General features: G+C 37.4%; 1 protein-coding gene across 11 annotated transcripts in view; it reads right to left on the reverse strand.

Annotated features, from left to right (window-relative positions):
* The window catches only part of LOC132203699 (multiple C2 and transmembrane domain-containing protein), a 36,188-nt gene that overhangs the window by 1,697 nt on the left and 9,538 nt on the right, over nt 1-24,953 (reverse strand). For 7 of the 11 annotated variants that reach the window (XR_009442462.1, XR_009442463.1, XM_059631645.1 and 4 more), the window contains exons 2-18: nt 18,690-18,919; nt 16,799-16,961; nt 15,342-15,535; nt 14,924-15,035; nt 13,924-14,066; nt 13,607-13,686; nt 12,789-12,930; nt 4,243-4,391; nt 3,861-4,019; nt 3,165-3,363; nt 2,278-2,474; nt 2,010-2,223; nt 1,549-1,694; nt 1,347-1,476; nt 1,206-1,295; nt 1,046-1,152; nt 33-240 (exon numbers count right to left, since the gene is read on the reverse strand). Coding sequence is in view for 9 of the 11 variants with exons in the window: in XM_059631645.1 (XP_059487628.1) it covers nt 33-240; nt 1,046-1,152; nt 1,206-1,295; nt 1,347-1,476; nt 1,549-1,694; nt 2,010-2,223; nt 2,278-2,474; nt 3,165-3,363; nt 3,861-4,019; nt 4,243-4,391; nt 12,789-12,930; nt 13,607-13,686; nt 13,924-14,066; nt 14,924-15,035; nt 15,342-15,535; nt 16,799-16,961; nt 18,690-18,919 (2,663 nt within the window). In the remaining 2 variants the exon portion in view is untranslated. Of the gene's footprint in view, nt 1-32; nt 241-1,045; nt 1,153-1,205; nt 1,296-1,346; nt 1,477-1,548; nt 1,695-2,009; nt 2,224-2,277; nt 2,475-3,164; nt 3,364-3,860; nt 4,020-4,242; nt 4,392-8,306; nt 8,592-9,250; nt 9,507-12,788; nt 12,931-13,606; nt 13,687-13,923; nt 14,067-14,923; nt 15,036-15,341; nt 15,536-16,798; nt 16,962-17,636; nt 17,755-18,689; nt 18,920-24,953 lie in introns of those variants that run through there. The other 4 variants (XM_059631649.1, XM_059631644.1, XM_059631650.1 and 1 more) reach the window with 3 other exon arrangements.

The following is a 24,953-nucleotide window of genomic DNA, read 5'->3' on the forward strand; positions in this document are numbered from 1 at the left end:
ATTAATAATTTGAGTTGATGAAAGGTACTCACAAGAGATTCGTCATCTGGCACCCTGGAGAGAAAGTCAAGAACCTCATTGTTGGGGATGGTATGCGGTCTGACGAGTTTGCGTGCGAATTTATTGACACCCCAGCCCATGATGAGATAGCGCAGGGGCACCAAATACAAAACCAGCACGGCCGTGCTGATCATGATAATCGCCAGCCACGACAAATATGGCACAGTAAAGTTGAACGTGCTGAAATAATTTATATTATAATTATATTATTTAATTTATTGTTTATAAATTCATAATAATCTAAATAATTAATGTGGGCAGTAGTTGCCCAATATGGTATATCAATATAAAAGTAATCAAACTAACATTTAAAGCTCTAAACTGATTTAATTGCTATTCAATGAAAAAATTGCATAAAATTGATTAAAAGAAAATAAATTTCTGTGATATATATTATTTTCTTTTGCTGCATTTTAAATTTAATATAACACGTTTTACGTTTTTCTAAACATTTAAAAAAGGGAACAGATTTGGACATGACATTGATTAATAAAAAACAATCAAAGTACGATTTAATGAGGTGATGCCATCTCCTTCTTCTTCATGGTGTTCAGAATAGAAGATACAAGAAATGCCCAATTAAGTTAATTGCCTTTAAAATTTAAATAAAATATTTTTTGAAATATGAATAGGTAGAAATAAAAATATATACTTAGTTTCTAAAAGGTAAAACAATCAACTTATGTACTAATAATCAAGATTCTTGCACTTAGAGTGTGGTAGAATTCACTTAAGGTTATAATTTTCTTATTAATTTTTAAATTAAAATGAAAATATTTTTAATATCATTATCATACAAAAAACTAGGAACAATTGCACACATAGAATTTAAAACACACTTAATCATTTTACAATAAAAAATCACAGGGTTGCTTAACCTTGAAATGTCAAGAGAAATGTTTGTAAGGGCGGGCATTTTGCTAATTATACTGGCACATGAACAAAGCCTATTAATATAGAAAATTTAAGAGATTTAATCACTTACTTTTTTATACTCTCTCCTAAGGAAGCAATGTAGCCTATGGCGTTCTGAACAGACTGCGTCACCTCCTGAATCGCCTGCAGCCGTTCTTTCAGACTTTTCTTCTCCTCCTGAAATAAAAAAGTAATTAAATTTCAATTAAACAAATTTTCAATAATTGAACCTTATCTTTATCCTCTTCATCGTCGTCATCATCTCCAAGGGGCTCCTCCTCTTCATCACGGGGCACGCAGCCACCCGTCAATGAAGCAACCTTGAGCGTATTTTTTTAATTATAGCAAAAAATAACTAAATGCGCACTTACAATGTAGTTCTTGAGGAAGACTAGCAGCATCGCGATTGGCACCATGTAGGGCTCAAAGTAGTAGCAGATCGCTATGAAGAGGAATAGGGACAGCAAACTCCGAGGAATCGATTCCCACTCAAAGCATCCCCTGGGCAAAACAGAGAAATTGGAAAGTGTCAGTCGATGGATGAGCTCGTTGGCGTAATGCCGAAAAAATTACGAGATGTATTTGCTGAGATCGATGAACCAGACAATTATTGCCTTCAAGCGCATCACATTTCGCAAGAAGACCTGCCTCTTGAACTTGACTTCGGGCTGCATGTATTTCTCCTCTTTTGGATTCAGCGTCCGTATCACACCGCGGAGCTAAAAATATATTTATCGTTTATTTTTGGCAAAATTTGCAAACACACACACAAAATTGGTGAAAAATAAAACCTTAGGTGGCCAACGATAAAAAAATTAAAAATATATATATTTAAATAATCTTTGATTTTCGCCAAGCAATTAAAGTGTCTTTGATTATTTCAATCCGTTTTCTTCTGTATTTTGTAATTTTACCCTTATAATTTCCCTTTTTCAACCCTTCTGCATTTCTTTTCATCAATATAAATCTTTTTTTGCATGCTATCAATTCTTTACTGTATTAGCATTTTTTCAATAAAAGTTATTATTGCTTACAGGATTCCAGATAACAGTGAGTTCGAGCAGAATTTGAGGGCAGTTGCCTTTGGCACGGAGGTGCAGTTTCTTGTCTTTCAACGCATACCATTTCTTCTCCCCGTTCTGAACCCTGAGCAAAGGTATCGCCACCTTCCCCAGGAACTCGACCTTGTGGTCTCGGTCCTCATCGTACACGGTCACTTCCAAAACCGAATTAATGTCTTTCACATTGCTAAAAAATTTACACATTTTTGATTAAATTTTCTCTCTATACTTTTTTACTCACAATGTGAAAATCTTCTGCCAACACGGCGAGAGAGTTTTGTACTCGGTTTGCGTCTGAAGACGAGCGTTGACCAGCTCCAGCACGCAGAAAGGGTCGCTCTTGCCTCCGAGATCGGCCGCTGCTAGGCCCTGCGCCCTGAACACTTTCACGGTTAGGTGTCCGACGTCTTTAAGATTGTGGAACGTCCTTGACAAGGTCTGAAATCCAAAAATCAAAGTTATCAAAAAATTCCTACAAATGCGCTTAACTGCCTCATTTATTTACATTTATTTTAAAAGATAAAAATTAAGTAAATAAATAAAGTTATTTTGTATTTTTACTCAAAATCCTTAAATAGCTAATTATTAGATAAATATTTCAAATTCGATTATTATCATTTATTTGTTATTCTACTTTACAAACGATTCATTTTAATTTTTTTTTCTTAAAAGACATGAAAATAGAAAAAATTAACTCTTCAGTCTATATTTAGGAATTTCTGACTGAAAAATTTGCTGTCTTCACTTAAATTAATCTTTTTAGAGTATTTAAAATCCCAAAAATTAAATTGATTTTGCTTTCAATTTTTTTATTAATAAGACAGGTATACTAACAAAGAATGAATTGAACCTGTTGTTTATTGGATTGAACGCCAAAGGCGTGCCACAAAGAATTAATTAAAATAATAAAATAATATTTTATAAATTTGGTCCATAATATACTGTTGCACTTATTAACCCTTGAAAAGAGACAAATTTTGAAATATAGAAATTGAGAATTAGTTATTGAAATAATGGACTTTTTGGTTACAATAGTAAACTTTTTTCTAGTATCAATTATATTATAAAAATTAAAACTATTAAATAATCAATAAGCAGTGGTTTTATTTTTATCATGCAAGGACTCACATATCGCGCTTCAATGTTGATCTTTTCTCTCTGGTTCTCTTCGTAGGATGATAAGTCGGAGATGGTTTCAGAAGCGGTGGTGCCGCTGATGGTCAACAGCAAGTGGATGGAACCGGCGCCGTCCTCTAGTTCCTGCCAGAAGCGATGCGTTTTCTCTCGCTCGAACTTGGACAGGTCGATGGTGCACCTGCCAAACCCTCTGATTGAAGGGAAACGCGCGCAACAATTGCGTGCAGAAGAGAATAATAATCAAACAGATGCGCCACAAACATGAGCAAAATACGCAAACAAAAGGGGACCAATTAAATTAAATTGGAATCAATTTAATGGCGTACACGGGATTCTCATTTCATTACCACAAAAATAATGAGAGATGCAATTATGAAGCTGGTATCAGGGGTAGTGATAATTTTGTAAGTCATCCCTATTTTTATTTAAAAAAGCCGTGCAGTTTTATGAATTATTTTATAGTGAGGATGTTTTTGCCAAATAACAAGAGACTGGTAAATAAATTGACGATGTGCGTGGATTTCACGAGCGATAAGTAGTGATGAGGTGGAAATTTTGTAAAACCACAAACCTGGCGTACCGAAATAGTGATTATATCAAAATGTAAAAAGTGCTGAGAGTTATATATAAAATGCAAAATTTTTAGATTAAAAGGGGATATTTTTTATTGCCGCTGATAGTTCTTACCTGCCCATGAAGTCGTCTTTTGATCTCTGGTCTTTGTCCCAAACCGTTATCTCTAATTCTTGGCTCTGATCGTCGTAGAGGTGCAGATCGAATTGCTCTAGCCAGGTCGGCGACAGACTTTTGTAAATGACTTTGCTCTTGTATTTTTCGCTTCCTAATCTGAAATTTCATATTATTATTAAAATTGAGTGTTTTTTTTTCAAACAAAAACGTAAGATCGTTTAAATTTGTCCGGAAATGCAAATCACGCTCTTTGAACAGGTGAATTTTTTACGAGAAGAGGTGTTCTTTAAAATTTAATGGCCCGTCTGGTGCCAACCGCCGCGCTCACCACGAAATCGATGCGGATTTTGCACTTGGGTGGATAGCATGGAGAACTCACCTGAATTTGACGTAAGGGTCGCTAAGGCCGTCTATGTCCATTGGCAGCAAATTCTTCCCTTCTATCAGGACTACAGTTACAACGGAACTCCATATTTGACTCTTCAATCTTCTATTAACATCAGCTAGTTTTGTACTACGTTGGAAATACTGAAACATTTCATTCAAAATTTAAAGAGAATAAAAACTGGCAAATTTATGAATAGAAACAAATTTCTAAAGAAAAATGGGCAATTGTGAATATTTTTATGATTGAAAAAATAATTTAATAAGACAGGTGTACAGATTTTATATTGAATAGCAAAAATAAATTACGAAATTTTATGATGATGTTTTTTTTTTATTTTTTTTTAATCAAGGACAGTGGAGAGAAAATCTTGACAAAAAAGTCTTGATTCAAATAAATAAAATGAAAATCTAATCAATATTTTTTGTGTACAACCAAAAATAATTTTTTGTGGGGGTCTCTGCCCTGCCATTACATTAGTTACAACAAGGAAATACACTACTGCGCGTGCATCCTGTGTGACTTTCCTCCACTTTCCTCGTGACGTGAGTGGCGGCGACAGTTTTTATTCGCAAAGCTCAATTAACCAAAGTGCGCTATTTTCAAGGCGTCCATGTGCAGGTCGTCGCCCGTGACATTGTTTCTCGCCTAGGTGGCCAATAAGTGTCCGTCGCAAACTAATATCAAGCAAGCAAACAAACAAAAGTGTACGGAAAAAAATCCACCCGAGAAAATGGAAAAATGCTCTGTCAGTCACCTCGTTGAGCAAGAATATACTCTTGAATCGCAAAATCAATTCTCCTCCTACTCGATGATGCAAATTACACGCGGTTTGCGTCTTAAGCTATTGTTTCGCAGCGTGGGCGAGATTGCAAAGCGAGATTACTGCCTATTCAGTCAATTCAGCGTGCTGAAGCTCCCATTTCCCATTTAACTATAAATAGCACAGTCGTGGGTTTTCCTTAGTTAATTATGATTAGTTAATTAGTTACCGGAGAGCAACAAAAATAGACTTTCAAATAAATCTGTTCCATAAAATTGAAATTTTCAATACAGCATGGATCGCACCAGATCGCACATAATGAACATGAGAAATTTAATTTTAAAAAATGTTTAAGGACTAAATATTAATTATAAAAAGCCGTCTATGACATGAACTTCAATCGCTACGTTAAATAACCTTTAAAAGATAAAACTGTAACCGATTTTATTGATTTTACTTTTTAATCAAATTTTAACAGTTTTATCACTTGAGCTTGGTTCATTCTAGCATTTTTAAATTTTTGATTGGCTTTTGCACAAGTAAAAATGTAATTTCAACTTAAGTCTTGCGTTTTACAGGTGGATGGACACCGTAAAATGCAAATATAAAAATAATTCACTCGCTCCAGTTCTGATTGCTATTTTTAGTTTGACGTGTCGGTGACGAATGTGAGAGCTATAAGCAAGCACATACCCATGGGACAGTTGCAAATTCATGTGTACTGTGCTGCTTATTTTTAGAGGCGCTAAAATTGTGTCAGTCGGGCTTATTTCAGTTTGCGGCGTGTGAGGAGGGCTTAAAAGACGGTTCCCTCTCCAGAGACTTTTCTTTCTGAGGTAAAAAAAGTGCACGGGTCGATACTTTTTGCCCGGTGGAATTTCCGTTCTTGCTCGCCCATTTATTTTTCCGCACAATGCCGCGCGAACAAAAATATTGTTTATTGTTTTTCGCCGCCTCTCCATTCACACTTTCTTTGCTCTCGCGCATTTCATTATTATGTGCTTTTCCTTTTTCAGGGCTGGACGAAATTTGCGCAGCACACGCATGAGGGACTTTAGAATTTTCATCAGCCCAGAAGCGCGGAACGTGTCTTTTGGGCGGCGCTTTTTGTTTGCGCGAAAACTAGACGCCTCTCTTGCCACGCTTTGTTTGCACTGAAAAGAATTGCACTTTGTTTGCTCTTGTGAATGAGTATATATTTTTTGGGGCGTGGGACAATTTTGTTGCGGGTATATCATTTTACAGGCGACAAGTAGTTTTTTTCATTGCAAGTTAAAAGTAGATTAGAAAAAAATACATAAATTAGTTAAATTAGTTATAAGTTATAATATTTTAATATCAATCTACAATGTTTAGAAATAAAAATAATGATATCATTTTCATATTTTATAAGTGATCTCGTTGTTAAATAAGATTTTACATCATCTCATGTTAAAAATGAATTTTTTTGTAAGTATAATAAGTTAATCAATTTTATTCCCAGGTTAAAGCGTTTGTTACCTATTCACAGTCAGAATAAGCATGTGTATTAAAAAAAAATAAAAATAGCAATAGTAAATACTTATAAAATATTAAAATTTTATTAATTAACGATTAATTCCTGTAAAAAAATCTGGCTCGACTGCATTGCAGTACTCTTATGACGCTTTTCTTTAGTCCATTCCTTGAGTTACATCTTTAATTTATCACGTCGCGCAAGGCTTTGATCTGCGCAAGATTGAAAAGAGTCTCTTCTTCGCCTCCAGCAACCAAGACAAATTGGTATTGACCCAAGAAACAAGACCCAACGATAAAAGGGAGTTTTCCTTTCAGTTGACACTTATTAACCTATTCACTTGTTTTTTTTCCGCAGTGTCACGTCTTATGCAATGTTCATTTACAACTCATACAATTACCACACAAAGGATTTAGCGAAAAATTTTATGTGTGGGGTGTCCTTCGTGACAACGCTCTTTTTTTGAACAAAATTAAATTCTTCATCGTCTCTCGGTCTCGTAAACTTTATGACCTGGGCGTGTATAAAACGTGAAATTTTATTGCACACCGTTTTAATAACACTCATTCGCGCCCAAGGAGATTCAATTTGGAGAATCGCTCTCTCGTCGTCGCCGGGATTTGATGAAAAGAGCAATTTGCATTTTGCACACATATACAGTATGTGTATTCGCCAATCTAATTTATTAAGCCGAGCGGCCGTGAAATGCATTTGCTTGCGCAGATACAACTCCCGGTTTGTTTCTCGCGTTTTGCTGCACGTCTCGCGTTGCTATGGCAACTGGAAAATTTCTCACCAATTTGCATCATTCGCCACAGGGGCAGACGAGGGTTAAGCGAGGGCGCGTGAAAATCACCTTTGCGCCTCGGTGGGCAAATAAATTAAATCAAGCTTCACATTTTGGAAGATTTGGGTTGATGCAGCTATTAACTTAGAGACACCAAAAGTAGCGAGATATGGCAAGTAATGAGTGTCATAATAACTGATACTAACGCAGATAAAAAATCTATTTTTAGAAAAATTGTAAATGGTGTCTTAATTGTTAATTCAATCGAATATGTAAGAATTTATTTTAAATACAAGTAAAAAATTTCTACTGCAACACAAGTAACCGGGTATTTTTATTTTTACACTTAAAGAGAAGGGAAAAAATATAAATTTTTATTGTTATTGAATGTTTTCAATTTTAAAATAAACAGATATTTTACAGTAAAAAAGGGTTCTTTGTGAATATTTCCAATTCTATTAATTCAAAATTAATTTTTAATTAAATAAATATCACATCTATATAAATTTACTCTGGATAAACTCATGGCGCATCGACGAACCCAAACGTGTGACAAAACAAAATTTTATTAAATTCTTTTCTTGTAACTGCAAAAACCGATTTGCAATGAGAGAGCAAATTGAAATGCAGCAAATCATTGAGTTTGATAATGAAATAATAGAACAATGCGAGTGGAAATTTGTAGTCTGTACTGTACGCAACATGTGTGCGTTGAAAGCACACAATTGTTGGACTCATAATTCCGGACGTGCGATCCAGCAATGTGGTTGAATTGTGGCGAGAGATAAGTTTTGTGTGCGAGGAGGCGCCTGGTTGGTTTTTGCTGCCAACTCGACGCCATCAGCCTTCACGCTTTTATACCGATTCTGGAGGACGCGATGTGACTTCAATGACACACCATTTATACGAATCACTTTCGCAAATAAACCATTCCTACCATATTCGTCTCACAAACATTTTTTCCTCAACGGGTCTTTTAATAAATCGTTTAGAATGAAAAAAATAGAATTTACCCGGTGAACTCGATCGCTCTTCTGCTTGAAACGCTGTCCGATTTTCTCAAAAAGGCCGCTGTGGTCGGCCGAGATTTCCGGGGCCGAGTTTGGCCCGTCTTCGGAAACACTTCTGGCGGTCAAACCAGCCAGCCCAAGCACAGGCACCAGTGAGGCCTCCAGAGAGCATTCAGCCACGGTGGCCGCTCGGTCGGTGAAACCCCTGCTCTTATTGGAGGCCAGCAGAAGTGCCCTCAGATGCGGCGTGGCGCGGCTTTCTTCAGGTTCCGAATCGCACGAGAAAACCTGTTGGTTCCCAGGGGTAAACAAAAGTGAGGGAGTTGACTCGGAGGTGGTCTTATTGCGTGGATATTCAAATTAATTTAATGGAATTACAACGTACAGCAATAATTTGATGTGCAAATGAGTTTTTTTATGATGATATCAGGATCAAATTGTAATTTTAAAATTTTTAAGATTAAATTTTGTGGATGCTGAAATAATAACTAATATCACTGATTGAAAAATTTCTTGTATAATATTATAAAATTTTTTATTTGATTAAATCTATTTTAGCTCCAAACTGCTAAAATATTGCACTGCATAGTCATCTGACGTAATTAATTACAACAATTAATAGATGCATACATAAATGTCTAAATAAAATATTCAAAAAAAATCATAGTAAATATTTCATTGCAGGAATAAATTGTAAATTTAACTCTAAAATGCTCACAGTAAATATTATAACTTTTAAACTTAAGTCTGGCATTAAAATTGATATGCAATAAAAAACTAAAATAAGCTTCCTTGATAACTAAAAAAATTGTTAAAATGAAATAATACTGAATAATATTGTTGTTATTCTTTTTCAAGCACGGTTTTCCCGGCTCTCTTTGTAATCACTTCCGCATCCACATAACGCATAAAAAATATTCACACGGTTTGAAGTGAAAAAGTCGCACCTCCGAGTCCGAAAGAGTCGTCCTGAGTGGGAAAAACTCGCCATCTGAGTCTTGCGACGCGACCGTGGCCCCCCTTAAGAGTCGCGCCGCCCTGACCGGGGAGTCAGGGGGCTCGGCGTCGCCCCGAATGCGCTCACTGATCCTGGCCAGGGTGCACCTGACCCTCTGCAGGGTGGTCGAGTCAGCTGCAGAGTGGTGCATGGGACTGCTCGGCCGCCGCGCTGCTCGCCATCCCGCACTCGACTGCTCGCGCGATCAATGGCCAGAGGGATCCCTCCTCAGCCGCAGCGCTCCCTCTGACGTAGCCCAACGTGAGTGTGGCAGCTCGCAGCCCAAACACCCGCGCTCCCGTCACGCGAGCCACCGAAACTCTGCCGTGCCAATTTTGCAACACGCCCGCAGAAAATTAAACAATTCGAATGAACCTGGAATGTAATTTCTGTCAACTTTTATTACTTCAAGATTATAAATTATGTTAAAGACAATTTAATTTTATCAAAAAAAAAACTCTACACATAATTTATTAATTTAATTTCAAGGCAAGTTATTAAATTCTACTTTCTAATTATGAGCTGGCTGAGATTTCAAGTAATCACTTGTTGGAGAACGTTCAACCCAGTTCAACCCCTGGAGGCAGTAAATTAGAACGTACCTCAAACAAACCCTGTGTCCGCAAAAGCTGTCGAATTTACTTAGGTTCGCTCCGGGACACGGTAAACTTTTTTCTTTTTCCAGCCTCCATCACCATCAAAAGTTTGGCGGTGTCTCTGATCAAAAACAAACGCATCGCCCTTTTGCCCGAAATAAAGAAAAGTTACTCGCCCCAGTGCTAACCTTTAATATTAGGAGAATAGTGTGAGAGAGGATTCGACCTTTTCAGAGCAGCACCCCATTAGACAGGAATGGGGCAAGTTTGCTTGTAAATTAAATTCGTCCCTTTTGCCCGTCATACGAAAGGAACACAATTTTTATATATTTTTTCCAATAAAAGGACGCTGTGTAAGCTAGAAATAATTCGTATTCAGCACACAGTATCCCTTCGATTCATCTTCCCCTCCGGTGCCTAGTTTTGCCCGTGGTGGTTTGATTGATTTTTCCTGTGACTAAGCGTAGAATTTATTCCATCCGAGCTTTGACTCTAATTGGAGGTCAAGGTTTTGCCTGCATTGACACGGCAGTGTATTAAAATTGCTCACGTCTGCATCTTTTATCAATTAATTGTATATAATAATTGAAAGGGGCAGTTGTGAGATAAAATAGCAAAGGCAGCGTGCCTAATCAGATAGAGAAGCGCTGCCGCCGCTCCTTAACTTCATATATTGATTTTCTTAGGTGAAAGGTCAAGACTGACAGAGTGACTGAGCAGAAATAATTCACCGTAAGATTCGCACAAACAAAAAATGGTATGTGTGCGGAGCAGAGTCAAAGGAGGATATTTACCGAGGCGGAAAATAGCACTGCGAGTTGCATATCGTTGCACTTGTACGGCCTTTCTCCCTTCGTCTCTCAAAGAGCAAAGTTTGAATGAAAATCTTACAGAAGGCGAATGCACTTTATGAACAAAGTTGACGGGTTTTGATGCAGAATTATCTCGTCCACGTGGGTGTGCATGACGTAACAGAAGTATCCCGACTGGAAATTTATTTCGGAGTAGCGTGCTGGAGTTTGTATTAACTTGTCTTTGGGCAAAGTTTACCGGCGCTCGTTGCCAAATAGTTTTCATCGCTCGCGTAATAAATGGAGCAGTAACTCACTTCGCGCAGCCTTGACTTCCAAAACAGCCTTTGGCGAAATTTAATTCGCACTCAATTTTTTTACACCCCGTGCCAGAAGCAGAGCTGATCTGTTGGCAAATCTTCGCAAGGAAAAACTCAATTTTTTGTCCTCTTGACCTAATTTTGAAGATTTACGTCTGCGTTATATTTTATTTAAAACTTCTGACATAAAATTCAGGCGTAAAAGAAATGTCTGGCTGAGTTTCTCGTATCAAACGAGGTCGCTGAGTGTGATAAAGCGACGGAGAACGGTGGCGCCGAACTCATCAAGAGCGGAAATGGCGTTTCCCAAAAAGGATGTAATTCTCGGCGGGCTTCCTTTATCAGATTATGGGTTAAGGTCAGACGTAGGCGCTGAAACGCCACAGGCGTTCATTCGCGAGCTAAGCAGCAGCACATCCCGCAATTAGAGCGCGTGCAGCTGCTAAATTTATTACCCTCCGAATAATTAACCATCGTGAGCGAAAATCTCACAAAGCCGTTTTGTTAGCTTTCTTTGACCGGTTGGATTTAAACGTCTTGAAATTTCAAGACAACTTTTGCAACAGTTTTCTGTCGAGCAGGACGTGTTTTGCATGGCGTGTCTCGCGAGCGTGTCAGCTCAATTCAAGTAGCGATAAAAAGGGCGCCACGTCGCTTTAAATGTCACTTTTTATTCTGCGAGCAAAACTTACATGCGCTACTGCAGCTCATTAGCCCAGTTTGGTCCGGTAGTTACGACGATGGAGTTGATTAGCAATTCTGCATGCAATGTATGAGACCAATTACACTTCTCTCGTGATTGCTGATTGATCATTAATAGTGATATCAAGTATAGAATGATGTGATATACACATTTGAATGATCCCTAGCTGAATTGCAAGATTATGAACCGATACAAAATTATGATTCATATGAATTCATTTTTTTTCATCAAGCCATGCTCCAAAAATCGAATGCCACTTGCCTTGCACTGCTTGAAGAAGAAAGGAGTCCAAGAAAGCCGGACAAAAAGATTGAAATTTTGTTATTCAAGTTTTATAAATTTATGTATTTAGAAATTAATGAAGCAAAGTTCGGAAAGTTTGTGCATGATTTAAATTGAAAGGAAAAGCTTGTGCAATGCAGCCAAAAAAGCAAGCGAATAATAAAAACGCTTTCGTCGTAAAAAAATTTAAAGTTAAATCTGAACGCAAAATCAAATAACCGCTTTTCCTTCTGCTAATACTCAGCATCCATCTCCTTCTCGCGTTCCATTAGATTAGGCAGCTTTATATATAATATGCAAAGGCACAAAAAGCCCCAGTCGCCTCGAAATGAAAACGGCGCGACTCGCTCTTGACAAATAAAGGTGAACTGGGATTTTTCTGCTTCGTTGATATCACTCAGGCGTAATATGATTTGGCACTTATTGAAATTGACTCTGCGTCAATATTGATTGATGGGCTCGACCTGCAGAGAAATTACTTTCGCACCTCTCTTACGCAAACAAAGGAAGATTCCCCTTGCAGAGCAAACAAATTAATTCCCACGATATTCCTTCTCCACAAAGATGATTGCTTTATCTACCGAATAGAAAAACAAATCACCAAAAAGCGTGGAGATATTTTCTTTCTCTTCTGCAATTAATGAAGACAGTTGATAGTGTTTTCTTTTTCGCAAGACTTTTGTAATAAAAAAGCCACAATGCCGAAAGTATTTAGCTCTAATGGAAGGCAGACGACATGCGAGACGCGCCCGTCGAGCGGGTTGCATGCGAAAAGAGATAAGGGGCTCTCTCTTACCTGATCCTTGTCTTCTTGAGATTTTGGTGTCAACCCTACAGTGAGCTGGATTTCTCCTAGGTAAGCACCGCTTCCAGACGACTGCTGCGAACCCCTGCTGCTCGTTGTTGGCTCCGTCAAAGTTAAATTTAATTCAGTCTGCCTGCAAAAAAATTTTTCACTCTCTCTTTCCAACCTTTTAACTCGATTGGCAAAAAAATATACACAGTAAAGTATTGGTTTAATATGGAAATCGAAATACTGCTCAATATGAAACTGATTATAAAGGCAGAGAGCCAATATCTGATTTCAAAATGGATAAATCACAAAACTGCCGAGCACAGGATATCCAAATAACATGTAAACACGCGTAAATCAAACGTCTGCCATAAATAGAAAAGGCTGCTTTGTGCAATAAGTTTGCCAGACAAAAAAAATCAAATTTATCCTACTTTAATCAAAGACTTGCTGCCCCAGGCCATTTAATGAATACTAAATAAAAATTGCCCAGTTTGCTTTCTCCGCACCCCAACTTTGGCAACGTTGTGAAAAAATTCTTTCAATGACGAAACAGACTCTGGCGCACCAGCATAGCCCTTAGCGTTTTGCAGAGAGGACTCTGAATAATTGATTTGAATTTGCGTTGAGCGCAGTGTCAAAAGCTTTGTTCGTCTGAGCTGGCAGTGTGATTAGCTGCCAATCAAATTCTCAAATTTATTTTGTTTGAAGGGCTTTTTTTTGAGCAGGTAAAATGTCATTAATTTGAATCATGCGGATTGAACAATTTAATTTTTTTTTTTTTATCTCAGATAAGTATTTAAAATTTAAGGGAAACTTACGTATTCAGCTCCAACTTGGTGAGGTCCAGGAAAGCAGAACCCATGAAATCATCTTGCAGGCCCCAATCGTAATCAAAAACCTGCAAAAAATGGACATGGTCAAAACTAATTAGTTTTGATATGCATCTGGGTGTGGCTTTGTTAACGTAAAATTTTGCGTGACTGGCTAATTATTTAGTCATAGAGTTACACTTAATCTATAATATTCGGAACAGAAATTGTCTTTTCGTTGCATACAAGAAATATTTAAAATAAATATTTTTTATCATCAAAATTTAGAAATATTTAACAATAACAATATAAATATAATTTCTAACCTTGATATGCACTGGTACAAAAGGATCTTCTATTGGTAAAGTGAACACCTCATCCCACACCGGGTTGAGATTGCGGTAAATTGTTTTTGATTTATACAGCATCCGACCTCCTATCTTAAACTTAACGTAGGGATCACTGGTGCCTATAAAAGTCAAAATTGCGTTAGATGTGTAAGTAACATGGAATTGGTAGGGGGAAATCAGAAATTTTTGGAAAGTTTTTTTGAATTATGAAACCTTAAGTCAACTTCAACATTCAAAGTTAATTTATTAGTTAATAAAATTAACTCTATATATATATATATATGTAAATCATATAAATTCACGAAATAAAAGCGGGGGAAAATTGGCATTCGACCAAGGGCAGTTTGTGGAAAAAAGCTCCGCAGTGCCATCTGTGAACGGTGCTCAGCAAACAGTCCTAGGTGCTTGGTGGCGAACCAGGTGTCTCGCGTGGTATGTGGAGCGGGCAAAAATTCACCCCTCTTATCTGCGCTGTGTCTATTACGATTGCCGGCACACACAGCGTGACGGACAAAAGGGAAAAGGCTGGGGTTGTTATTGCGTGAGTTATTGCACGGAGGCGATAACTCGGGTGAGAGATTAATTCCAGCTGCTGCTCGTTTCAGCCGCGTTCATTAAAAGCAGCAAATTCGCTTTCCAGTTAACCACTTTGATGCCTCTGATTAACAAGGCAGACAACAAGTTCTAAAACAATCTGATTGCTTTTTTCACCTGTTTACTTCAAAAAGGTCAAAGTTGAGTGGAATATTCGATAAAGTACATACAGCTTGGGATCTCATTATTATACAAAAGAGAGCCACTGGTACGTTTGATAGAAAAAAGATCTAGGGAAGGCAGGAGCCAACAATAAGAGCTAAATTGAGACCAAAGTGCACCAGCCTTACAGAGAGAGAGGAAGGCAGAGATGAGAGGGACGGGATTATATTTGACAAATAAAACGCCAAAGGAGAGCAGAGAAAAGCTTTTGCGCTCTTACCTCCCGTATCTTTGGCCACGAGATCTTTGCCTCTCTTGAGATGCACCCGTAACTGGAAGAAGGAATGTTGTCTCAAGCATGCTTCTCGCCGCCTCTGATCTTCATCAACGACCTGCAACGAGAAAACACAAAATTGCTCTCAGTAGGCCAGTTAACTGGGGCTTAAAGTGAAAACTTCCTTAAACTTTTGTTATACTATGAGCATAACTAACAAAGTGGGCGTCGTTTTTCGTAAAATTATTCACAACAATTAAAAGTTATTTCGTCAGAACTGTTGAATTAAGGAAATTAATCAACTGAAGAGGAAAGTTTAGAGTAATAAAAATAAAACTCGCAGAGCACAAGAAGGGAGCTCTCAGCTGCGGCTTTATTAGGAAATTTTATTTGGGCGGGCGTAAGGGATTTCTTTTGGGCTTACTGCGACAACTGGCGCTGCTAAGGATGACGTGGTGTTGGATGAGCCTGCGGTCGGAACGGCCGTCTCGAGAGAGGCCTCCTTTTTGGTGTCGATTAGCCGGACTGCGGAACGAGCCCGCTGTTGTATTGGCGATCCTTTCGGACTTGACGTGAGGTTTTCACGAGCTAAGGCTGGATCACTGCCGCGTGACGAGTCTGTGGTGAGATATTTATTTATCATGTATCAATTCAGATAGGCGTCTATTGATAAAAAAAAGCTTTGATTGGAATAAAAAAAAGGATTTTTTTTCATCATTTTTACTTATTTATGTAGGCTGGTCAAAATAATGAAAAATAGATGAAAATTAAAGCAATTAATTTATTTAAGTGAAAAATAGGCTTCAAATACATGTAATGAATATTATGAAAAAATCAAATCATAATAAAAATTAACATGTAACTTTTAAAGCGTCATAATTTAATTTAATTTGCTTGGAATCGTTGGACATCAAAGATAAAAAATAAAATACTTTGTCATCTTCCCCTCGAATATTTGGACAAACTACATGGCATGAAAATTATAAGACATTTTTCTAGCAATTAAACATATTTTCTCTCTGTATTATTAATGTCATATTTTATAAAAACAAAATTTATGCTAAAAAAATGTGTATGATGTGATTGTGTAAAAAGTTACTTTTGATATAAATGTTGAAAGCAAAAACTGCTACTACAGAGTCATAATGTTGCTGATCAAAGCCGCTTTGATCGTTTACGCTAGAGCAGCCGCAACGTAATTACACAGTAAAAAGCGTGAAAAGCGTTCACTCGTTCGCCCACGCAGATCAATAAATTTCTCAACCTTCGAGTCTGGGGAGCGGAGTAAATTGGTTCATTAATTTCTGGGCGTATCGAGTTGCCTTATTAAAAAGATACGCAGCAACTTTTCCACTTCTATAGCAAATTCACGAGCGCTAATATTTCCGAAATAAGAGAAGAGGCTTTCGTTTTTCTTCTCCACTAGAGCAAAAGGTTGAGGAAGATGAGCCAAAGGAGAAGCCTCAAAAGCTGTTTGGCTTCGCAGGCTTGGGTATGAAATAATATTTGCTTTCCTGACATTGCGCGCCCGTCTAACGTCGGCAGCGCCGACAGGGTTGTAAAAGGCCGTATCTCTCTTCGTTCGGATAATACACTAATGTGTGCTTAGCAAGCCGCAATATGACGATGAATATGCACCAATGGGAGTGATAATTATACAAGCAACACCTAGAGAATTCTCCAGAAAATTGCGATTTCTAATGAGAGCATGAAATACGTACATAAGACTTGAGCTTTGTAATTAATTTAATTAAAGTATTACTTGAAGAAATTAAAGGATTGTGACCAATAAAATTGCAAGTTGGTTGCACAAGAACCGAGCTAGCAATTTTCATGTTTTAAGCAAAATGAATAACGGGCGGGGCAGGAACCTGTCATTACCGTGCTGGAGGGTGAACAGGCGGTGCCTGGGCGACTGGGTTTGCGGAGTCGCCGAGCTGCTGTGGTCTGAAGAGTTGTCTGCAGCGTAGTCCGTGCTGTCTCTGCGGCCTTCAATGCCCCTCATCGGACGTCTCTCTTTACTCCGGCTCCGAGAGAAACGGGTCTGAAAAAAATTGTGGTTTAGAGTAATATAAAAATGCTATTTCATTTAAATTTATAAAAAAAGTTGCTTTCTTGTTCAAATTTTGAAATATCATGATACACTTTTAATGGCCCTAATTGAACCATTGCGTTTTTTCCATTTTCAATAAGACCAAGTTATAAATATTTTGTTATTACATTTTATCTGTGTCACCAAAGAAATAAAACAAAATGATTCGGTTCAATGTGCGACGCTGCTCTAGTTGGCATGTGCAAAAAGTGACGGAAAAGTAGCACAGCAGACGCACAAAAGACCCGCATTTAAATTTTATGTCAGCCGGCATGGCGGAAAAGGGTTGCTTGCTCCTTGGGTCCTTATCACTTTTGCCTACACAAAAAGTGAGGCCCATTGTACCCAGCGAGATCTTTCTTGGGCCGGAGAGCTATCTGATCTGCACGCGGATAGCATCTTCTCGCTGAAGTTTCCCAATATTGAAAGACGCGCGAATACAAAGGTCTTGTCTTGCAAAAGGGGAATTTGGCCCGAGGATGCGAGGAATGGCAAACAAATGACGGTGAGGAGGAATATTTGATCGTGGAACAAACACTATTAGCCGGGAGGCCGGGATTCCTATTTCATATTCCAGAAGCATCCGAAAATAGAGCAGTCTGTAAATAATCAAAAGTTATTGCCGACCTGGATATTATTTCCTTACGTCCGGTAAAACGCACCTGTGTCAGAGGGACTGGCGTGTTCTTTTGATTGCGAGTGCTACTTCATTCGCCGTAAATTATGTGTGATAATGAAAGGAAGTCTCGGCCATATGTCACTTTATTTTTATCTGAGCGCACCGACCCTGGTGGTTTTTTCATATGCATGGAATTCTTTGAAGGAAAACCTCAAACATAATTATGCTTCTTTAGAATAAAAATTACCTCAAACATATTTTCAAGCTCCACGTTTTTCCGGTCACATTGTTTGATAAGTTATGAAAAATAAACTGCCTTGGAAAAAATTTCAAGTTTAAAACCGAAGCTAATGGTAAGTATACAAAGAGGAAACTGCGTTTGATCGACGAGCGACGTCAAGTTCAAAGCAACTGACAAAAAAAGTTGCGATAACGAAAGTTGACTATGGGGCATTATACACGTACAGCACTTTTGAGATTGCCTTTTCGAGTCAATCAATATCCACGCGCCTTGTGAACCAACATCGCATGCTGCGACGATTGTGCGGAACACGCCTCCGCCATCAAATTACACACATTAGGGTCGGCGCTGGATGCACGGAATTTCACTACGTGCAGTTCTGAACGCGAAATAATAATAAATTCAGCGGCCGACGTTTCCTTTCTATTCAACATGCATGCACGCGCGTTGTAAATCTTTTTTTGCAATCAATGGTATGAAAAGAGAGCGAAAGGAGGCAACCGGTATGAAAGGAATGCCCGACCGGTTGCATACCGCGCTCTCAACAGGGACGCCTCGTCCTTTAATGGAACATTAGCTTAGATTGTGTGGAAAAAATCCTGCTTTTATAGGACAACAGATTTAAAAAAAATAAGGTTCAATATATTGTTAGTTTGGAAATTTTTAAATAGATATCTTTTTCTCTCAAAACGTTATCTTTCATAAATTGAAAATTAGTTATGTTTATTTAAAAACAAACTTGAACCAGGTTTATTTGCAATTTTTTTTTTATATGTATTAAAATTAAGACTTGGAAAAAAAAGAGCTATGTTCAAATTACCTTTAGGGCGGTAAGGATGCTGTGCGTCCGCTGGGCCATAGAAAGACGTTCGGCAAGTTGAGGCACGCTTGACCCCGCGCCGGTGGAGGTCATGGGTCTCGGTGGCTGTTCCATGGGCTCTTTGCTCTCAGTCCTGGTGGGAGAACTCAGTTCGCCAGTTGACTTGGATAGGGGGCGATAAAGTCCGCCGCCCTCGCCGTCCACGCAGGCATTCAGTCGGTTTCGGGCAGCTGTCAACATATAAAACCTCAATGTCAATTTTTTTGCTTTTGACCCGAATGATTTATTACAAAACGCAGTGTCTGTAAAATTAATTCTATTTTATAAATAAATATGAAATAAAAACGCTTGATTTCAAAACCAATTGTAAATCCAAACTCCCCTCCCCCCCCCCAAACATTTAATTTAACCGTCTCATCAGGGTTAGTTTACTATATTTGAATTTGGTCGGGGATACTAGAAGGATATTATATGAAAAGCAAATTTGCTGAACCTTGGTGAGAGAAGTGTGATGCCAAAAATAATGACCCATGAAGTTAGTCATGACCAGGGTTGGGTAACATATCACTCAGCACGGACAATTTATTCCGAGACCCAGTCGCTTGCTTTTGCGGTCAGACAAAACCGCGCATGTGTCCACTGCAACGGTGGTTGTCAACTTTGACGTGCATTTGTAACAACGGACTTTTTTCATGCAAAAATAAATATTTCTAATTGCAGGAAAACTCTGTAAAGCCAGCATTGGAGCCTGGCTTTCAACACCGTTTTTACGCCACGTCGACCAGAAACGGTCGTCGAGGAAAAAAATAGCCAGAAAAGTCAATTTCCCCAGACAACGTGGCGGAGTCCATTAGTCTAGAGGGAATACGCCACGAGATTTATATACGATTTTCTATCTTATGTATGTTGGAAGTGACGTTAACCTTTATGCCATTTGACTTCTATTTATGCTGGTAAGAGAGCAATATTATTTTTTAGAATTGCTTTTTGCTCTTGATTATAATTAACTTTTTTTTGTAGAAGAGCCATTTTTTGTATTGGTGCTTTTATTTTGACAAATATCTTTGATACATAATCAGTTATGATTTATATCAACCTGTGTTCAACCCGAAAATTTGATTTTTTTTAATGGAAAAATTAATAACAAAAATTTAAAAATCTCTCTCTGCAATAAATAGATATATATATATATATATATATATATATATATATTTATAATAATACATTTTTTTAGTATGTTTTAAAACCATATGACACTCGATGTCTGAGGCAGCGTTTAGTTAGAGCAAAGCACCATATATTTCACCAAAACATACCTCACTCCCCAAGGAGCAGATCGGGAAACCAATGAAGCGCGACTTCATTCAATTTGCTGCTATCAAAAACAATTTCTATGTTTCCGCCGCACTCCAGCTTAAAGTGCAAATCTGTACAGCATCTTCAGTAATATCATTTTCATGCGTCTCTTCTACTCATATCTTTGCATACGGTTTGAAAAATATTATTGAAATGACGTTATCAAGCCTTGTTATTGAAAACAACATCAAACTGAATGACTGAATGTATTTCATTTAATAAATTTCAACAATTATATGAGAACTTTATAAAAATAAATTTAATCCATGGTTTTATTTTTGACATGTAATGAGGTTGTAGGTTCTACAAGGTTTTTGTAAACAAAATAAAATTATTAATAAGTTATAAACACTTTGAAGTATATCATACCTTTTTTTACTGACGTTTATTGTTATTTTATTAATTGCGTAAATATCCCACATACTGTCAACAATGTGGAAATATCTGCAGCACCTCTTATTCAAAAACAATCTAATCTTTTGTTTGGAATTCTGTTTTATCCACTGTAAAAATAAATCAACAACAAAGGTTTTTTGTCAGGATTCTTTTGTCAAACTGTCACAGTACTGACAATGAGAGGTGAGTATTGCAAGTGCACGCAAGCCACCGCAACACGTGCGTTATTATTTTATGTAATAATCTCATAAAGACACTCCACGCAATCAATCCGTTTATTTCCTATTCTTTCGCATTGGCCAACATAAAAGAGAGAGAAAAATCTCCTTTCGGAATTTCCCTTCCAATTAGTGCGGTTTCACGTCCCGCCCTTTGTTTGGCGTTTGGTATGGCAAATATTTGCCCGTCTAATGAAGCAACAGACAACCGTTTGTGCAGTTATGTCTGAACAACGGTCTGAACTTGACGTCCTTTTATAGCGTGCGCTCCCTACACAAGGGCGAAAAACATCTCATGGGATTTGACGCCCGACGCTAAAAAGTGGAAAATTTCACCATGCGCGCAGGTAAATATGTATGTATTTTATTGTCATGCAAATTCAACAGTCGCTGGCAGGATAAATTTTTTACGTGTCAAAAACTTCAAAATCTCACTACACATGCAACATGAAACATTTTCATCCCTGAGTAGAGTGAGATGAAATATGAATGAAGGCAGAGGTGGCGGATTAATATTTCACGTCACTTTTGCGTCCACCTTTCAACACCGCCAAAAGGTACGTAAAAAAAAAGGATCGATAAAGCCGCAGATCAATGTGGGGCTAAAAGGCTCTATCAGGGAAAGATCTGAAAGTGAAGATAAAGAAAATCACTTTGGTCGAATAATATATATCCCGTCCGCACTTTGTGTCTTTATTGTTTTCAGAGAAGCAAGGGTAGGAAAAAGCTAAGCAATAAAAATAAATAAAATATTATTTTGTGGAGGGGCTCCAAGATCGATTTTGGCAGTCTCAAGCGCACTGGAGAGGCAGACAAATAATTTTTCAAAGAAGCTTTTATGTCTGGAGCATGGAAAAATTCTGGTTTCAGGCACACAAAAAGTCCATTTGTAATCATTTCTCTACCACCTAGTTACTTTTCAGAGAGAGCAGGGCTATTTATTTAACTTTAACAAGCAGCTGAAGCGCTATTGTGCGTAGAAAAAGGCTTTGCAAATTTTATACGGCCACACTGTAGATGTAGAGCACTCGCGTTCGTTATTTACATTCTGAATATGGGAAACGGCTTGGCAAACAAATGCAAGGACGCAAGAGGATTTTCACAACTTTTCTCATTGTCAGTAGCACACATATACAAACGTTTTTATATGTTTGCCAGAAGCGTTGCAACTCACCTCTCTTTCTTGCGATTATTGATTCGGTCTATTCTCGTGGAAAATATTTTGATTTTCTTCCTTCATGCATATTTGCTTTCTCACAATCAGACTTTTGTTATTTGCTGGCATATGAAGTTCATTAAAATTATTTAATACTCTTAAAAAAATCTAATAACTGCAAATAGAATCGTCCTCAATTTACGTAAATATCAATTATGAATATTTGTTATTTAAATATATATTTTTTGCTAATTTTCTTATTAACAGATTATTAACAAGACAAAAATACATTTTTGTTTTATGCATTATTGTTTTTCCTTTGTACAAAAGTTCAAAATTTTTTCAATGCAATAATAAATTTCAATATTATTATGTACATTTTTGAGAAAGTTTTTAAAATCTCAAACTAAAATTCACAAATTATATTTTAATGTTTTGAAAACTATATCATTGAAATTACTTAAAAAGGTTTATAAAACGATATTTTGCTGCAAAATTATTCAGACTGATTAATTTAACAATAATCCAGCAAAATTCATTTAAATATTTAAAATTTAACAGCTAATTTTTTCATTACAATCAGAATTCGATCGAATACAAAATACATAATTATGTACATATTATATAACGTCTTGATGCACACTTGAATGCCACCGGCGCCTTGTGAAATCAGCGACAAACAGCGCCAGACAAATAATCGATGAGTCTCTGTCATTGTCAGTTGGCATTGTGGCTTTTGCGACTCACATAAGTCGTCCTCTAGACGCTCGTAAACTGTGTAAAAGTAATTCGTCAAACTATCCTGCAGTTCGCGCACTCACTCTCAATTGAGGGCACTATGCCCATTCAATTAAAAGTAGTGGCCTGCATTCAGCGCAAATGACAATTTTGCCAAGCAATTGGATCAAAATAATGGCCATTATTCTACAGGAGTCAATAAAGCCTGGCTATGAAATTTGATATGCTTGTCACGAGTGGACAAAATTAATTTCCCGCGAGAACAAACAAACACTGCTGCAAACGTTAACGAGTCAAATCGGAAAGCAATTGAGTTTAATATTTCATGAGACGCTGCACAGATTAAAGCACGCAATTTTTCAAAGTAGACTGTGGGCGTCGGCGCGAGAAAATTAATGTTTTTGTTAAAAAGGTCCGCAGTGGATTTAATGCAGAGTGCAAAAAAAATATGAAATAAATTTAACTCTACTCTCAGCACGCAGCCTCACGGCCACATTGTGATGATAATTGCATGCGTAATCAACATGACCATTAAGTTAAGTGAGGCGCTCGCGTGGCGCAAGACTAATGTAAGCACTAGACCATAATGGAAAGGATTTTTAGCATGCAGAATCAAGTTTGCTTAGGGTGAGGTGCAGAATAATTTAACCACGGTCTCGTATTAGTTGTCTCAATCTCTTGATTTAAAAATGTAATTCTGCGTGAAGCCTCTTTTGTTAGATATGTTAAGATATTAAATTGCCATTAAAAACTAATATCTTGCTACTAATATCGAAATTTAATTTTTTTTTTATCTTGTGAATACAAATTATCTTTGCCAAAATGGGCAGTACGTGTGCACCTATTTATATAAAAATATATATTATTAATTTATGAATTTATATTATTTAAAAATATATAATATATTTTATAATCTTTAAAAAAAATTAGGAATACACAATTATAAAGGTCTGTATTTAATTTATTTGGTATAGTTTATTTGACTTGATTTTTAAAAGTTAAATATAATTTCCTCATGTGGTATTAATTTTTACACCTCACAAATAAATATCTCAATACCATTGCCATTTTATACAAAGTTTTTCCTACTTCTACATTGTGCTATGAAAACTACAATAATTTGTATTGGTTTTTTCGCTTTCCTTTATCATAAACTTCCAACTCATGGAATGGCAGATGAATGTGGATGTGGGATGGCGTGCTTTTTACCAATTGCAAAGTTCGGCCTTGCGCGAAAAGTTCCAATTTCCATTCCAGCATAATATAGCACACACATAGAACAGCTGAAGCTTTTCGATTTGGGTCAATGTTCTTCTCATGGGATTATTCAAATGCGCCGCGAGCAGTATGGCTGCAAAAGGCGGTTTTCTGCTAAATTAATTTGGATTTGCCGAGGAATGGAGGATAAGAAGCCTCCAGCGACTACAAAATCACTTAAATGCGAAATAAAAAGACTAATTGCGAAGAGAGACGATTTTGCTCAAACGATGAAAGGAACCTTCTCTCGTGTTCTTTCTCCAAACTTAAACTTGGCAGGAAATCTTTTGTGTTTCTTCAAAGTGAAAAGAAGGCCTGCTGCGAACGAAGGGAAACAATACACATGCCGCGCGTGTTGCGAATCCTGTCTGACGGCGTTAATTACGACAAAGTGGAAGAAAAGCTCCGACTCGCGTTTGAAAGACGATCTCTAATTATTAAATTGAAGCTCTCGTGATTCAGACAAGAAAGCCACGAAGGCAATTAAAACTTCTACTTGTTGTCCCTCTTTGAAACCCAATTAAAATTATTCCCAAGAGCGAAACATCGCCAAAGGAATTTTCAAATAAAAGAGTGATGGGATCAGAAGGAATGATGTTGAAAAAGGAAAGCATAATAAAAAACCGTCTAGACAAAAAACTCGTAAACTTGATATAGCTTCATCCAGCTTTTCATGATACGCCCTCACTTTTTCAAACAAAGTTTAAATCTGCACCGCGCGACCCCTGAAATATTCAAACAATGCGTGTCTCGAGCAGACAGTCCGCAATTCTTGGCCGCTGTTCAACTTGGCAAATCTGCACACTGCGCTGGTATAAATTTTTAAGTGAATATTAAAGAAGAGCGTGAATGCTCCATTTATTATAATTACCTCCGTATAGCTTCTCACGGGCAGAGTCGCTGCGGAGGATAAAAGTTCGGGTGAGGGTAAATGACTTATGGAAAATAAGTTGAGGAGAGTTCGCAGATATTCGCACACTCTTCACAAAGTTATTTCTGACTTTAAGCGCCTGCCACATAAAAAAGAGAAAGGGTTCCGGGGTGTTTAATGTGTAAAAATAGTTCTTTCGTTACCTCGATCTGAATTGTCAGTTTTGAGAGAGGCTACACAATAAAAATCTATAAAAACCTCCTCTTTATCTA

This window comes from Neocloeon triangulifer, unplaced genomic scaffold, assembly GCF_031216515.1.
Source record: "Neocloeon triangulifer isolate White Clay Creek 2 clone unplaced genomic scaffold, ASM3121651v1 ptg000017l, whole genome shotgun sequence".
NCBI classification, from domain to species: Eukaryota; Metazoa; Arthropoda; class Insecta; order Ephemeroptera; family Baetidae; genus Neocloeon; species Neocloeon triangulifer.